This window comes from Hypanus sabinus, chromosome 7 (assembly GCF_030144855.1).
Source record: "Hypanus sabinus isolate sHypSab1 chromosome 7, sHypSab1.hap1, whole genome shotgun sequence".
Taxonomy (NCBI): Eukaryota; Metazoa; Chordata; class Chondrichthyes; order Myliobatiformes; family Dasyatidae; genus Hypanus; species Hypanus sabinus.
In genome coordinates this window covers 96,306,828-96,322,786 of record NC_082712.1, presented here as the reverse complement: position 1 = coordinate 96,322,786, position 15,959 = coordinate 96,306,828, and the positions used below count along the sequence as shown (strand labels likewise).

Sequence of the window (15,959 nt, the reverse complement as noted above, 5' to 3'; positions counted from 1 at the left end):
GGGGCAAGTTTTTTACTCAGAGAGTGGTGAGTGTGCGGAATGGGCTGCTGGCAATGATGGTGGAGGCGGATATGATAGGGTGTTTTAAGAGACTTTTGGATAGGTACATGGTGCAGAAAATTAGAGGGCTATGCATAAGCCCAGTAATTTCTAAGGTAGGGACATGTTTGGTGCAACTTTGTGGGCTGAAGGGCCTGTATTGTGCTGTAAGTTTTCTATGTTTCTATTGACCACAGGGCCCAGCACACCGACCACAGAGTCCAGAACATCAACCACAGAGTCCAGAACATCAACCACAGACTCCAGCACTCCGACCACAGAATCCAGCCCAGTGACCACAGAATCCAGCACTCTGACCACAGAATCCAGCTCAGTGACCACAGAATCCAGCTCAGTGACCACAGGGTCCAGCACACCAAACACACAATCCAGCACACCAATCACTCAATCTAGCACATCAACTGCACAGTACAGCATAACAACTGCAGAATCCAGCACAATGACCACCACAGAGTCCAGCGCACCAACCACTGATTTGAGCTCACCAACCAGAGAGTCCAGCACACTGACCACAGGCTCCAGCACATCGACCGCTCTGTCCAGCACATACACAACAGTAATCAGTATGCCAACCACAGAGTCCAGCACACCAACCACAAACTCCAACACACAGACAAAAGAGTCCAACACACTGACTGCAGCATCCAGCTCACTGATCACACGGTCCAGCTCACCGATTACAGAATCCAGCACATCAAATGCACTGTTTAGCACACCGACTGCAGGGTCCAGCACACCAACCACAGACTCCAGCACTCCGAATACAGTGTCTAGCTCATCGACCACAGAATCCAGCTCACCAACAACACAGACCAGCACACTGACCACACAGTCCAGCTCTCTGACCCCACAGTCCAGCACATCTACTTCAGTGTCCAGCACACTCACCACAGAGTCCAGCCCTATGACCGCACAGTCCAGCACATCGAATACAGTGATCAGTGTCCAAACCACAGAGTCCAGCACACCACACCCAGGATCCAGCACACCAACTACAGAATCCAGCTCACCACACCCAGGGTCCAGCACACCGACTACAGAATCCAGCACACCGCACCCAGGGTCCAGCACACCAACTACAGAATCCAGCTCACCGCACCCAGGGTCCAGCACACCAACTACAGAATCCAGCTCTATGACCACACAGTGCAGCACACCCACCACACAGACTATACAGTCCAGCACAACGACCACAGAGTCCAGCACATCAACCACAGAGTCCAGCATACCGACCATAGGGTCCAACACAATGACCACAGAGTTCAGAACACCGCACCCAGGGTCCAGCACACCGACTACAGAATCCAGTACGTCAACCACAGGGTCCAGCATAACGACCATAGGGTCCAGCTCATCGACCACAGAATCCAGCTCACCAACAACAAAGACCAGCACACTGACCACAGGGTCCAGCATACCGACCATAGATTTCAACACATCGACAACGGAGTCCAGCACACCGCACCCAGGGTCCAGCACAGCAACTGCAGAATCCAGCACATCAAATGTGCTGTCCAGCACATCGACTGCAGGGTCCAGCACACTGACCAGAGAGTCTAGCACACCAACTACAGAGTCCAGCTCTCCGACCGCACAGTCCAGCACATCAAATATAGTGATCAGTGTGCAAACCACAGTGTCCAGCACACTGACCACAGGCTCCAGCACACCACACCCAGGGTCCAGCACACCAACTACAGAATCCAGTACATCATCCACAGAATCCAGTACATCAACCACAGGGTCCAGTACATCAACCACAGAGTATAGCGCACTGCACCCAGAGTCCAGCACACGGACCATAGGGGCCAACACATCGACAACAGAGTCCAGCACACTGCACCCAGGGTCCAGCACACCGACTGCAGAATCCAGTACATCAAATGTGCTGTCCAGCACATTGACTGCAGGGTCCAGCACACTGACCAGAGAGTCCAGCACACCAACTACAGAGTCCAGCTCATCAACCACAGAGTATAGCACACTGCACCCAGAATCCAGCACATCGACTGCAGGGTCCAGCACACTCACCACAGAGTCCAGCTCATCGACCACAGGGTCCAGCTCATCGACCACAGAATCCAGCTCACCAACAACAAAGTCCAGCACAGCGACCGCAGGCTCCAGCACACCACACACAGGGTCCAGCACACCGACCACCGATTTGAGTGTACTGACCAGAGAGACCAGTGCACTGAAAACACAGTCCAGCACAGAGACCATACAATCCAGCACACCGACCGACCACACAGAATGCAGCACTGTGACCACTGAGCACGGCACGTCAACCGCGAAGACCAGCTCACCATCCACAGAGTCCAGCTCTCCGACCCCACAGTCCAGCACATCGAATACAGTGATCAGTGTGCCACCCACAGAGTCCAGCACACTGACCACAGGCTCCAGCACACCACACCCAGGGTCCAGCACACCGACTACAGAATCCAGTACATCAACCACAGAGTCCAGCTCTACGACCACACAGTCCAGCACACCTACCACACAGACTATACAGTCCAGTACATCGACCACAAAGTCCAGCACAATGACCACAGAGTCCAGTTCACCGACAACAGAGACCAGCACACTGACCACAGAGTCCAACACACCAACCACAGAGACCAGCACACTGACCACAGAGTCCAGTACACCGCACCCAGGGTCCAGCACACCGACTACAGAGTCCAGCTCTACGACCGCACAGTCCAGCACATCCAATACAGTGATCAGTGTGCAAACCACAGAGTCCAGCACACCGCACCCAGGGTCCAGCACACCAACTACAGAATCCAGTACATCATCACCAGGGTCCAGTACATCAACCACAGAGTATAGAACACTGCACCCAGAGTCCAGCACACGGACCACAGGGGCCAACACATCGACCACAGAGTCCAGCACCCTGACCACAGGATCCAGCATACCGACCATAGGGTCCAACACATCGACAACAGAGTCCAGTACATCAAATGTGCTGTCCAGCACATCGACTGCAGGGTCCAGCACATTGACCAGAGAGTCTAGCACACCAACTACAGAGTCCAGCTCTCCGACCGCACAGTCCAGCACATCAAATACAGTGATCAGTGTGCAAACCACAGTGTCCAGCACACTGACCACAGGCTCCAGCACACCACACCCAGGGTCCAGCACACCAACTACAGAATCCAGTACATCAACCACAGGGTCCAGTACATCAACCACAGAGTATAGCACACTGCACCCAGAGTCCAGCACACCGACCACAGGGGCCAACACATCGACCACAGAGTCCAGCACCTTGACCACAGGGTCCAGCACACCGACCACACAGACCAGTACACCAACCACAGAGTCCAGCACACCACACCCAGGGTCCAGCACACCAACTACAGAATCCAGTACATCATCACCAGGGTCCAGTACATCAACCACAGAGTATAGAACACTGCACCCAGAGTCCAGCACACGGACCACAGGGGCCAACACATCGACCACAGAGTCCAGCACCCTGACCACAGGATCCAGCATACCGACCATAGGGTCCAACACATCGACAACAGAGTCCAGTACATCAAATGTGCTGTCCAGCACATCGACTGCAGGGTCCAGCACATTGACCAGAGAGTCTAGCACACCAACTACAGAGTCCAGCTCTCCGACCGCACAGTCCAGCACATCAAATATAGTGATCAGTGTGCAAACCACAGTGTCCAGCACACTGACCACAGGCTCCAGCACACCACACCCAGGGTCCAGCACACCAACTACAGAATCCAGTACATCATCCACAGAATCCAGTACATCAACCACAGGGTCCAGTACATCAACCACAGAGTATAGCACACTGCACCCAGAGTCCAGCACACGGACCATAGGGGCCAACACATCGACAACAGAGTCCAGCACACTGCACCCAGGGTCCAGCACACCGACTGCAGAATCCAGTACATCAAATGTGCTGTCCAGCACATTGACTGCAGGGTCCAGCACACTGACCAGAGAGTCCAGCACACCAACTACAGAGTCCAGCTCATCAACCACAGAGTATAGCACACTGCACCCAGAATCCAGCACATCGACTGCAGGGTCCAGCACACTCACCACAGAGTCCAGCTCATCGACCACAGGGTCCAGCACACCTACCACACAGACTATACAGTCCAGTACATCGACCACAAAGTCCAGCACAATGACCACAGAGTCCAGTTCACCGACAACAGAGACCAGCACACTGACCACAGAGTCCAACACACCAACCACAGAGACCAGCACACTGACCACAGAGTCCAGTACACCGCACCCAGGGTCCAGCACACCGACTACAGAATCCAGCACATCAAGTGTGCTGTCCAGCACACCGACTACAGAGTCCAGCTCTACGACCGCACAGTCCAGCACATCCAATACAGTGATCAGTGTGCAAACCACAGAGTCCAGCACACCGCACCCAGGGTCCAGCACACCAACTACAGAATCCAGTACATCATCACCAGGGTCCAGTACATCAACCACAGAGTATAGAACACTGCACCCAGAGTCCAGCACACGGACCACAGGGGCCAACACATCGACCACAGAGTCCAGCACCCTGACCACAGGATCCAGCATACCGACCATAGGGTCCAACACATCGACAACAGAGTCCAGTACATCAAATGTGCTGTCCAGCACATCGACTGCAGGGTCCAGCACATTGACCAGAGAGTCTAGCACACCAACTACAGAGTCCAGCTCTCCGACCGCACAGTCCAGCACATCAAATACAGTGATCAGTGTGCAAACCACAGTGTCCAGCACACTGACCACAGGCTCCAGCACACCACACCCAGGGTCCAGCACACCAACTACAGAATCCAGTACATCAACCACAGGGTCCAGTACATCAACCACAGAGTATAGCACACTGCACCCAGAGTCCAGCACACCGACCACAGGGGCCAACACATCGACCACAGAGTCCAGCACCTTGACCACAGGGTCCAGCACACCGACCACACAGACCAGTACACCAACCACAGAGTCCAGCACACCACACCCAGGGTCCAGCACACCAACTACAGAATCCAGTACATCATCACCAGGGTCCAGTACATCAACCACAGAGTATAGAACACTGCACCCAGAGTCCAGCACACGGACCACAGGGGCCAACACATCGACCACAGAGTCCAGCACCCTGACCACAGGATCCAGCATACCGACCATAGGGTCCAACACATCGACAACAGAGTCCAGTACATCAAATGTGCTGTCCAGCACATCGACTGCAGGGTCCAGCACATTGACCAGAGAGTCTAGCACACCAACTACAGAGTCCAGCTCTCCGACCGCACAGTCCAGCACATCAAATATAGTGATCAGTGTGCAAACCACAGTGTCCAGCACACTGACCACAGGCTCCAGCACACCACACCCAGGGTCCAGCACACCAACTACAGAATCCAGTACATCATCCACAGAATCCAGTACATCAACCACAGGGTCCAGTACATCAACCACAGAGTATAGCACACTGCACCCAGAGTCCAGCACACGGACCATAGGGGCCAACACATCGACAACAGAGTCCAGCACACTGCACCCAGGGTCCAGCACACCGACTGCAGAATCCAGTACATCAAATGTGCTGTCCAGCACATTGACTGCAGGGTCCAGCACACTGACCAGAGAGTCCAGCACACCAACTACAGAGTCCAGCTCATCAACCACAGAGTATAGCACACTGCACCCAGAATCCAGCACATCGACTGCAGGGTCCAGCACACTCACCACAGAGTCCAGCTCATCGACCACAGGGTCCAGCACACCTACCACACAGACTATACAGTCCAGTACATCGACCACAAAGTCCAGCACAATGACCACAGAGTCCAGTTCACCGACAACAGAGACCAGCACACTGACCACAGAGTCCAACACACCAACCACAGAGACCAGCACACTGACCACAGAGTCCAGTACACCGCACCCAGGGTCCAGCACACCGACTACAGAATCCAGCACATCAAGTGTGCTGTCCAGCACACCGACTACAGAGTCCAGCTCTACGACCGCACAGTCCAGCACATCCAATACAGTGATCAGTGTGCAAACCACAGAGTCCAGCACACCGCACCCAGGGTCCAGCACACCAACTACAGAATCCAGTACATCATCACCAGGGTCCAGTACATCAACCACAGAGTATAGAACACTGCACCCAGAGTCCAGCACACGGACCACAGGGGCCAACACATCGACCACAGAGTCCAGCACCCTGACCACAGGATCCAGCATACCGACCATAGGGTCCAACACATCGACAACAGAGTCCAGTACATCAAATGTGCTGTCCAGCACATCGACTGCAGGGTCCAGCACATTGACCAGAGAGTCTAGCACACCAACTACAGAGTCCAGCTCTCCGACCGCACAGTCCAGCACATCAAATACAGTGATCAGTGTGCAAACCACAGTGTCCAGCACACTGACCACAGGCTCCAGCACACCACACCCAGGGTCCAGCACACCAACTACAGAATCCAGTACATCAACCACAGGGTCCAGTACATCAACCACAGAGTATAGCACACTGCACCCAGAGTCCAGCACACCGACCACAGGGGCCAACACATCGACCACAGAGTCCAGCACCTTGACCACAGGGTCCAGCACACCGACCACACAGACCAGTACACCAACCACAGAGTCCAGCACACCGACCATAGGGTCCAACACATCGACAACAGAGTCCAGTACATCAAATGTGCTGTCCAGCACATCGACTGCAGGGTCCAGCACACTGACCAGAGAGTCCAGCACACCAACTACAGAGTCCAGCTCATTGACTACAGAGTATAGCACACTGCACCCAGAGACCAGCACACTGACCACAGGCTCCAGCACACCAACCACAGAGTCCAGCACACCAACCACAGAGTCCAGCATACCGACCATAGGGTCCAACACATCAACAACAGAGTCCAGCACACCAACCACAGAGTCCAGTACACCGACCATAGGGTCCAACACAATGACCACAGAGTCCAGTACACCGACTACAGAATCCAGCACATCAAATGTGCTGTCCAGCACATCGACTGCAGGGTCCAGCACACTGACCAGAGAGTCCAGCACACCAACTACAGAGTCCAGCTCATTGACTACAGAGTATAGCACACTGCACCCAGAGTCCAGCACACCGACCATAGGGGCCAACACATCGACAACAGAGTCCAGCACACTGACCACAGGCTCCAGTACACCGCACCCAGGGTCCAGCACACCGACTACAGAATCCAGCACACCAAATGTGCTGTCCAGCACATCAACTGCAGGGTCCAGCACATGGACCAGAGAGTCTAGCACACCAACTACAGAGTCCATCTCTACGACCGCACAGTCCAGCACATCAAATACAGTGATCAGTGTGCAAACCACAGTGTCCAGCACACTGACCACAGAGTCCAGCACACCGCACCCAGGTTCCAGCACACCGACCACCGATTTGAGTGTACTGACCAGAGAGACCAGTGCACTGAAAACACAGTCCAGCACAGAGACCATACAATCCAGCACACCGACCGACCACACAGAATCCAGCACTGTGACCACTGAGCACGGCACGTCGACCGCGAAGACCAGCTCACCATCCACAGAGTCCAGCTCAGCAACCATAGTGTCCAACGCACCGGTCACAGAGTCCATCTCTCCGACCGCTCTGTACAGCACATACACTGCCGTAATCAGTATGCGAAGCACAGAGTCCAGCACGGCCACAGCGCAGTCCAGCACAGGCACCACACAGACTATACAGTCCAGTACATCGATCACAGAGTCCAGCTCACCAACAACAGAGACCAGCACACTGACCACAGAGTCCAGCTCTCTGACTGCTCTGTCCAGCACATACACGACAGTAATCAGTATGCCAACCACAGAGTCCAGCACACTGACCACAGTGTCCAGCTCATCGAACACAGGCTCCAGCACACTGCACCCAGGGTCCAGCACACTGAGTACAGAATCCAGTACATCAACCACAGGGTCCAGCACATCAACCACAGAGTATAGCACACTGCACCCAGAGTCCAGCACACCGACCACAGGGGCCAACACATCGACCACAGAGACCAGCACACTGACCACAGGCTCCAGCACACCGACCACAGAGTCCAGCACACCAACCACAGGGTCCAGCACACCAACTACAGGGTCCAGCACACCAACCACAGAGTCCAGCACACCAACCACAGGGTCCAGCACACCGACCACAGAGTCCAGCACACCAACCACAGGGTCCAGCATACCGACCATAGGGTCCAACACATCGACAACAGAGTCCAGCACACCGCACCCAGGGTCCAGCACACCGACTACAGAATCCAGTACATCAACCACAGAGTCCAGCTCTACGGCCACACAGTCCAGCACACCTACCACACAGACTATACAGTCCAGTACATCGACCACAAAGTCCAGCACAACGACCACAGAGTTCAGTTCACCGACAACAGAGACCAGCACACAGACCACAGAGTCCAGCACATCAACCACAGTGTCCAGCATACCGACCATAGGGTCCAACACAATGACCACAGAGTCCAGTATACCGCACCCAGGGTCCAGCACACCGACTACAGAGTCCAGCTCTACGACCGCACAGTCCAGCACATCAAATACAGTGATCAGTGTGCAAAACACAGTGTCCAGCACACTGACCACAGGCTCCAGCACACCAACTACAGAATCCAGTACGTCAACCACAGAGTCCAGCTCTCTGACCCCACAGTCCAGCACATCTACTTCAGTGTCCAGCACACTCACCACAGAGTCCAGCACATCAACTACAGAGTCCAGCTCTCCGACCGCACAGTCCAGCACATCCAATACAGTGATCAGTGTGCAAACCACAGAGTCCAGCACAGCACACCCAGGATCCAGCACACCAACTACAGAATCCAGTACATCAACCACAGGGTCCAGTACATCAACCACAGAGTGTAGAACACTGCACCCAGAGTCCAGCACACGGACTACAGGGGCCAACACATTGACAACAGAGACCAGCACCCTGACAACAGGGTCCAGCATACCGACCACAGAGTCCAGCACCCTGACCACAGGGTCCAGCATACCGACCATAGGGTACAACACATCGACAACAGAGTCCAGTACATCAAATGTGCTGTCCAGCACATCGACTGCAGGGTCCAGCACATTGACCAGAGAGTCCAGCACACCAACTACAGAGTCCAGCTCATCAACCACAGAGTATAGCACACTGCACCCAGAATCCAGCACACCGACCATAGGGTTCAACACATCGACAACAGAGTCCAGCACCCTGACCACAGGGTCCAGCACCCTGACCACAGGGTCCAGCACCCTGACCACAGGGTCCAGCACACTGACCACAGGGTCCAGCACCCTGACCACAGGGTCCAGCACCCTGACCATAGGGTCCAACACAATGACCACAGAGTCCAGTTCACCGACTGCAGAATCCAGTACATCAAATGTGCTGTCCAGCACATCGACTGCAGGGTCCAGCACACTGACCAGAGAGTCCAGCACACCAACTACAGAGTCCAGCTCATCAACCACAGAGTATAGCACACTGCACCCAGAGTCCAGCACACCGACCATAGGGGCCAACACACCAACCACAGAGACCAGCACACTGACCACAGGGTCCAGCACCCTGACCATAGGGTCCAACACAATGACCACAGAGTCCAGTTCACCGACTGCAGAATCCAGTACATCAAATGTGCTGTCCAGCACATCGACTGCAGGGTCCAGCACACTGACCAGAGAGTCTAGCACACCAACTACAGAGTCCAGCTCTACGACCGCACAGTCCAGCACATCAAATACAGTGATCAGTGTGCAAACCACAGTGTCCAGCACACTGACCACAGAGTCCAGCACACCGCACCCAGGGTCCAGCACACCGACCACCGATTTGAGTGTACTGACCAGAGAGACCAGTGCACTGAAAACACAATCCAGCACACCGACCGACAACACAGAATCCAGCACTGTGACCACTGAGCACGGCACGTCGACCGCGAAGACCAGCTCACCATCCACAGAGTCCAGCTCAGCAACCATAGTGTCCAACGCACCGGTCACAGAGTCCATCTCTCCAACCGCTCTGTACAGCACATACACTGCCGTAATCAGTATGCGAAGCACAGAGTCCAGCACGGCCACAGCGCAGTCCAGCACAGGCACCACACAGACTATACAGTCCAGTACATCGATCACAGAGTCCAGCTCACCAACAACAGAGACCAGCACACTGACCACAGAGTCCAGCTCTCTGACTGCTCTGTCCAGCACATACACGACAGTAATCAGTATGCCAACCACAGAGTCCAGCACACTGACCACAGTGTCCAGCTCATCGAACACAGGCTCCAGCACACTGCACCCAGGGTCCAGCACACCGACTACAGAATCCAGCTCATCAAGTGTGCTGTCCAGCACACCGACTACAGAGACCAGCTCTACGACCGCACAGTCCAGCACATCAAATACAGTGATCAGTGTGCAAACCACAGTGTCCAGCACACTGACCACAGGCTCCAGCACACCGACTACAGAATCCAGTACGTCAACCATAGGGTCCAGCTCATCGACCACAGAATCCAGCTCACCAACAACACAGACCAGCACACTGACCACACAGTCCAGCTCTCTGACCCCACAGTCCAGCACATCTACTTCAGTGTCCAGCACACTCAGCACAGAGTCCAGCACACCGACTACAGAGTCCAGCTCTCCGACCGCACAGTCCAGCACATCCAATACAGTGATCAGTGTGCAAACCACAGTGTCCAGCACACTGACCACAGAGTCCAGCACACCGCACCCAGGGTCCAGCACACCGACTACAGAATCCAGTACATCATCCACAGAATCCAGTACATCAACCATAGAGTATAGCACACTGCACCCAGAGTCCAGCACACGGACCATAGGGGCCAACACATCGACCACAGAGTCCAGCACACTGCACCCAGGGTCCAGCACACCGACTGCAGAATCCAGTACATCAAATGTGCTGTCCAGCACATCGACTGCAGGGTCCAGCACACTGACCAGAGAGTCCAGCACACCAACTACAGAGTCCAGCTCATCGACTACAGAGTATAGCACACTGCACCCAGAATCCAGCACACTGACCATAGGGGCCAACACACCAACCACAGAGACCAGCACACTGACCACAGGCTCCAGCACACTGCACCCAGGGTCCAGCACACCGACTACAGAATCCAGCACACCAAATGTGCTGTCCAGCACATCAACTGCAGGGTCCAGCACATTGACCAGAGAGTCTAGCACACCAACTACAGAGTCCAGCTCTACGACCGCACAGTCCAGCACATCAAATACAGTGATCAGTGTGCAAACCACAGTGTCCAGCACACTGACCACAGAGTCCAGCACACCGCACCCAGGGTCCAGCACACCGACTACAGAATCCAGTACATCATCCACAGAATCCAGTACATCAACCATAGAGTATAGCACACTGCACCCAGAGTCCAGCACACGGACCATAGGGGCCAACACATCGACCACAGAGTCCAGCACACTGCACCCAGGGTCCAGCACACCGACTGCAGAATCCAGTACATCAAATGTGCTGTCCAGCACATCGACTGCAGGGTCCAGCACACTGACCAGAGAGTCCAGCACACCAACTACAGAGTCCAGCTCATCGACTACAGAGTATAGCACACTGCACCCAGAATCCAGCACACTGACCATAGGGGCCAACACACCAACCACAGAGACCAGCACACTGACCACAGGCTCCAGCACACTGCACCCAGGGTCCAGCACACCGACTACAGAATCCAGCACACCAAATGTGCTGTCCAGCACATCAACTGCAGGGTCCAGCACATTGACCAGAGAGTCTAGCACACCAACTACAGAGTCCAGCTCTACGACCGCACAGTCCAGCACATCAAATACAGTGATCAGTGTGCAAACCACAGTGTCCAGCACACTGACCACAGAGTCCAGCACACCGCACCCAGGGTCCAGCACACCGACCACCGATTTGAGTGTACTGACCAGAGAGACCAGTGCACTGAAAACACAGTCCAGCACAGAGACCATACAATCCAGCACACCGACCGACCACACAGAATGCAGCACTGTGACCAGTGAGCATGGCACGTCGACCGCGAAGACCAGCTCACCATCCACAGAGTCCAGCTCAGCAACCATAGTGTCCAACGCACCGGTCACAGAGTCCATCTCTCCGACCGCTCTGTACAGCACATACACTGCCGTAATCAGTATGCGAAGCACAGAGTCCAGCACAGCCACAGCGCAGTCCAGCACAGGCACCACACAGACTATACAGTCCAGTACATCGATCACAGAGTCCAGCTCACCAACAACAGAGACCAGCACACTGACCACAGAGTCCAGCTCTCTGACTGCTCTGTCCAGCACATACACGACAGTAATCAGTATGCCAACCACAGAGTCCAGCACACTGACCACAGTGTCCAGCTCATCGAACACAGGCTCCAGCACACTGCACCCAGGGTCCAGCACACTGAGTACAGAATCCAGTACATCAACCACAGGGTCCAGCACATCAACCACAGAGTATAGCACACTGCACCCAGAGTCCAGCACACCGACCACAGGGGCCAACACATCGACCACAGAGACCAGCACACTGACCACAGGCTCCAGCACACCGACCACAGAGTCCAGCACACCGACCACAGAGTCCAGCACACCAACCACAGGGTCCAGCACACCAACCACAGAGTCCAGCACACCAACCACAGGGTCCAGCACAACGACCACAGAGTTCAGTTCACCGACAACAGAGACCAGCACACAGACCACAGAGTCCAGCACATCAACCACAGTGTCCAGCATACCGACCATAGGGTCCAACACAATGACCACAGAGTCCAGTATACCGCACCCAGGGTCCAGCACACCGACTACAGAGTCCAGCTCTACGACCGCACAGTCCAGCACATCAAATACAGTGATCAGTGTGCAAAACACAGTGTCCAGCACACTGACCACAGGCTCCAGCACACCAACTACAGAATCCAGTACGTCAACCACAGAGTCCAGCTCTCTGACCCCACAGTCCAGCACATCTACTTCAGTGTCCAGCACACTCACCACAGAGTCCAGCACATCAACTACAGAGTCCAGCTCTCCGACCGCACAGTCCAGCACATCCAATACAGTGATCAGTGTGCAAACCACAGAGTCCAGCACAGCACACCCAGGATCCAGCACACCAACTACAGAATCCAGTACATCAACCACAGGGTCCAGTACATCAACCACAGAGTGTAGAACACTGCACCCAGAGTCCAGCACACGGACTACAGGGGCCAACACATTGACAACAGAGACCAGCACCCTGACAACAGGGTCCAGCATACCGACCACAGAGTCCAGCACCCTGACCACAGGGTCCAGCATACCGACCACAGAGTCCAGCACCCTGACCACAGGGTCCAGCATACCGACCATAGGGTACAACACATCGACAACAGAGTCCAGTACATCAAATGTGCTGTCCAGCACATCGACTACAGAGTCCAGCTCTCCGACCGCACAGTCCAGCACATCCAATACAGTGATCAGTGTGCAAACCACAGAGTCCAGCACAGCACACCCAGGATCCAGCACACCAACTACAGAATCCAGTACATCAACCACAGGGTCCAGTACATCAACCACAGAGTGTAGAACACTGCACCCAGAGTCCAGCACACGGACTACAGGGGCCAACACATTGACAACAGAGACCAGCACCCTGACAACAGGGTCCAGCATACCGACCACAGAGTCCAGCACCCTGACCACAGGGTCCAGCATACCGACCATAGGGTACAACACATCGACAACAGAGTCCAGTACATCAAATGTGCTGTCCAGCACATCGACTGCAGGGTCCAGCACATTGACCAGAGAGTCCAGCACACCAACTACAGAGTCCAGCTCATCAACCACAGAGTATAGCACACTGCACCCAGAATCCAGCACACCGACCATAGGGTTCAACACATCGACAACAGAGTCCAGCACCCTGACCACAGGGTCCAGCACCCTGACCACAGGGTCCAGCACCCTGACCACAGGGTCCAGCACCCTGACCATAGGGTCCAACACGATGACCACAGAGTCCAGTTCACCGACTGCAGAATCCAGTACATCAAATGTGCTGTCCAGCACATCGACTGCAGGGTCCAGCACACTGACCAGAGAGTCCAGCACACCAACTACAGAGTCCAGCTCATCAACCACAGAGTATAGCACACTGCACCCAGAGTCCAGCACACCGACCATAGGGGCCAACACACCAAATGTGCTGTCCAGCACACCGACTACAGAGTCCAGCTCTACGACCGCACAGTCCAGCACATCAAATACAGTGATCAGTGTGCAAACCACAGTGTCCAGCACACTGACCACAGGCTCCAGCACACCGACTACAGAATCCAGTACGTCAACCACAGGGTCCAGCATACCAACCATAGGGTCCAGCTCATCGACCACAGAATCCAGCTCACCAACAACACAGACCAGCACACTGACCACACAGTCCAGCACATCTACTTCAGTGTCCAGCACACTCAGCACAGATTCCAGCACACCGACTACAGAGTCCAGCTCTCCGACCGCACAGTCTAGCACATCCAATACAGTGATCAGTGTGCAAACCACAGTGTCCAGCACACTGACCACAGAGTCCAGCACACCGCACCCAGGGTCCAGCATACCAACTACAGAATCCAGTACATCATCCACAGAATCCAGTACATCAACCACAGAGTATAGCACACTGCACCCAGAATCCAGCACATCGACTGCAGGGTCCAGCACATCGACAACAGAGACCAGCTCACCGCACCCAGGGTCCAGCACACCGACTACAGAATCCAGCACATCAAGTGTGCTGTCCAGCACACCGACTACAGAGTCCAGCTCTACGACCGCACAGTCCAGCACATCAAATACAGTGATCAGTGTGCAAACCACAGTGTCCAGCACACTGACCACAGGCTCCAGCACACTGACTACAGAATCCAGTACGTCAACCACAGGGTCCAGCATACCAACCATAGGGTCCAGCTCATCGACCACAGAATCCAGCTCACTGACCAGCACATCGACTACAGTGACCAGTAAACCGACCATAGAGTCCAGCACACCATCCAGCACATCACCTACACTAACCAGTACACCAACAGGAACTTCAGCAAAGCCACCAGGTAAACCCAGCAGTACATCAAATGTGCCAACCACAGTTACTTCAACAAGCCTCACGACATCCACAATGACCTCCTCCTCAACAACCGATAAACAGGTGTTGTCGACAGCCGTTACAACTCCTCGGACCACTGTGCGTCCCACCACAACTAAAAGACCAGGTAATTGTTGATTCTGTTATGAAGTTTGTTCATGTTGCTGCAAATAGTCTGATTTGTGTATCATCCTGTCCTGAATTATAGAACTTTCTCCACATGTTAACTGACCACTGGATGTTTTCAATATCTCTGGTGTTATTTGTTAGTTACAAACCATCCTGCTGTGTTACATCATTAATAAAATCTGAATATGGACAACCAAATATTGGTGGCAAAATATGCAGCATCAAGATTACAAAGATGTCCAATAATGAAGGGTTACAGTAGGATTTTGTTTACTTATATATTGGCTGAGAATTAGAAGATGTAGTTTAAACCAGGCTAGTGAGAGGTATTGCATTTTGGGAGGTCTAATGTCTGTGCAAAGTAGATGATTAATGGCAGGACACTTAATGATGTATAATTGGATCGGATCCTGGAGTCCATGTCCATAGCTTCGTGAAAGTGGCCAAGCAAGTAGATAGGGTGTTGGGGTGCCCTAATTGATCAGTGTAC

At 54.0% G+C, this 15,959-nt stretch overlaps 1 protein-coding gene across 1 annotated transcript in view; it reads left to right on the top strand.

Annotated features, from left to right (window-relative positions):
• Positions 1-217: 217 nt before the first annotated feature.
• The window catches only part of LOC132397503 (uncharacterized), a 64,860-nt gene continuing 49,118 nt past the window's right edge, over positions 218-15,959 (top strand). Inside the window, exon 1 of the mRNA XM_059976332.1 lies at positions 218-15,467. Coding sequence (XP_059832315.1) covers positions 218-15,467 — 15,250 coding nt within the window. The remainder of the gene's footprint in view (positions 15,468-15,959) is intronic.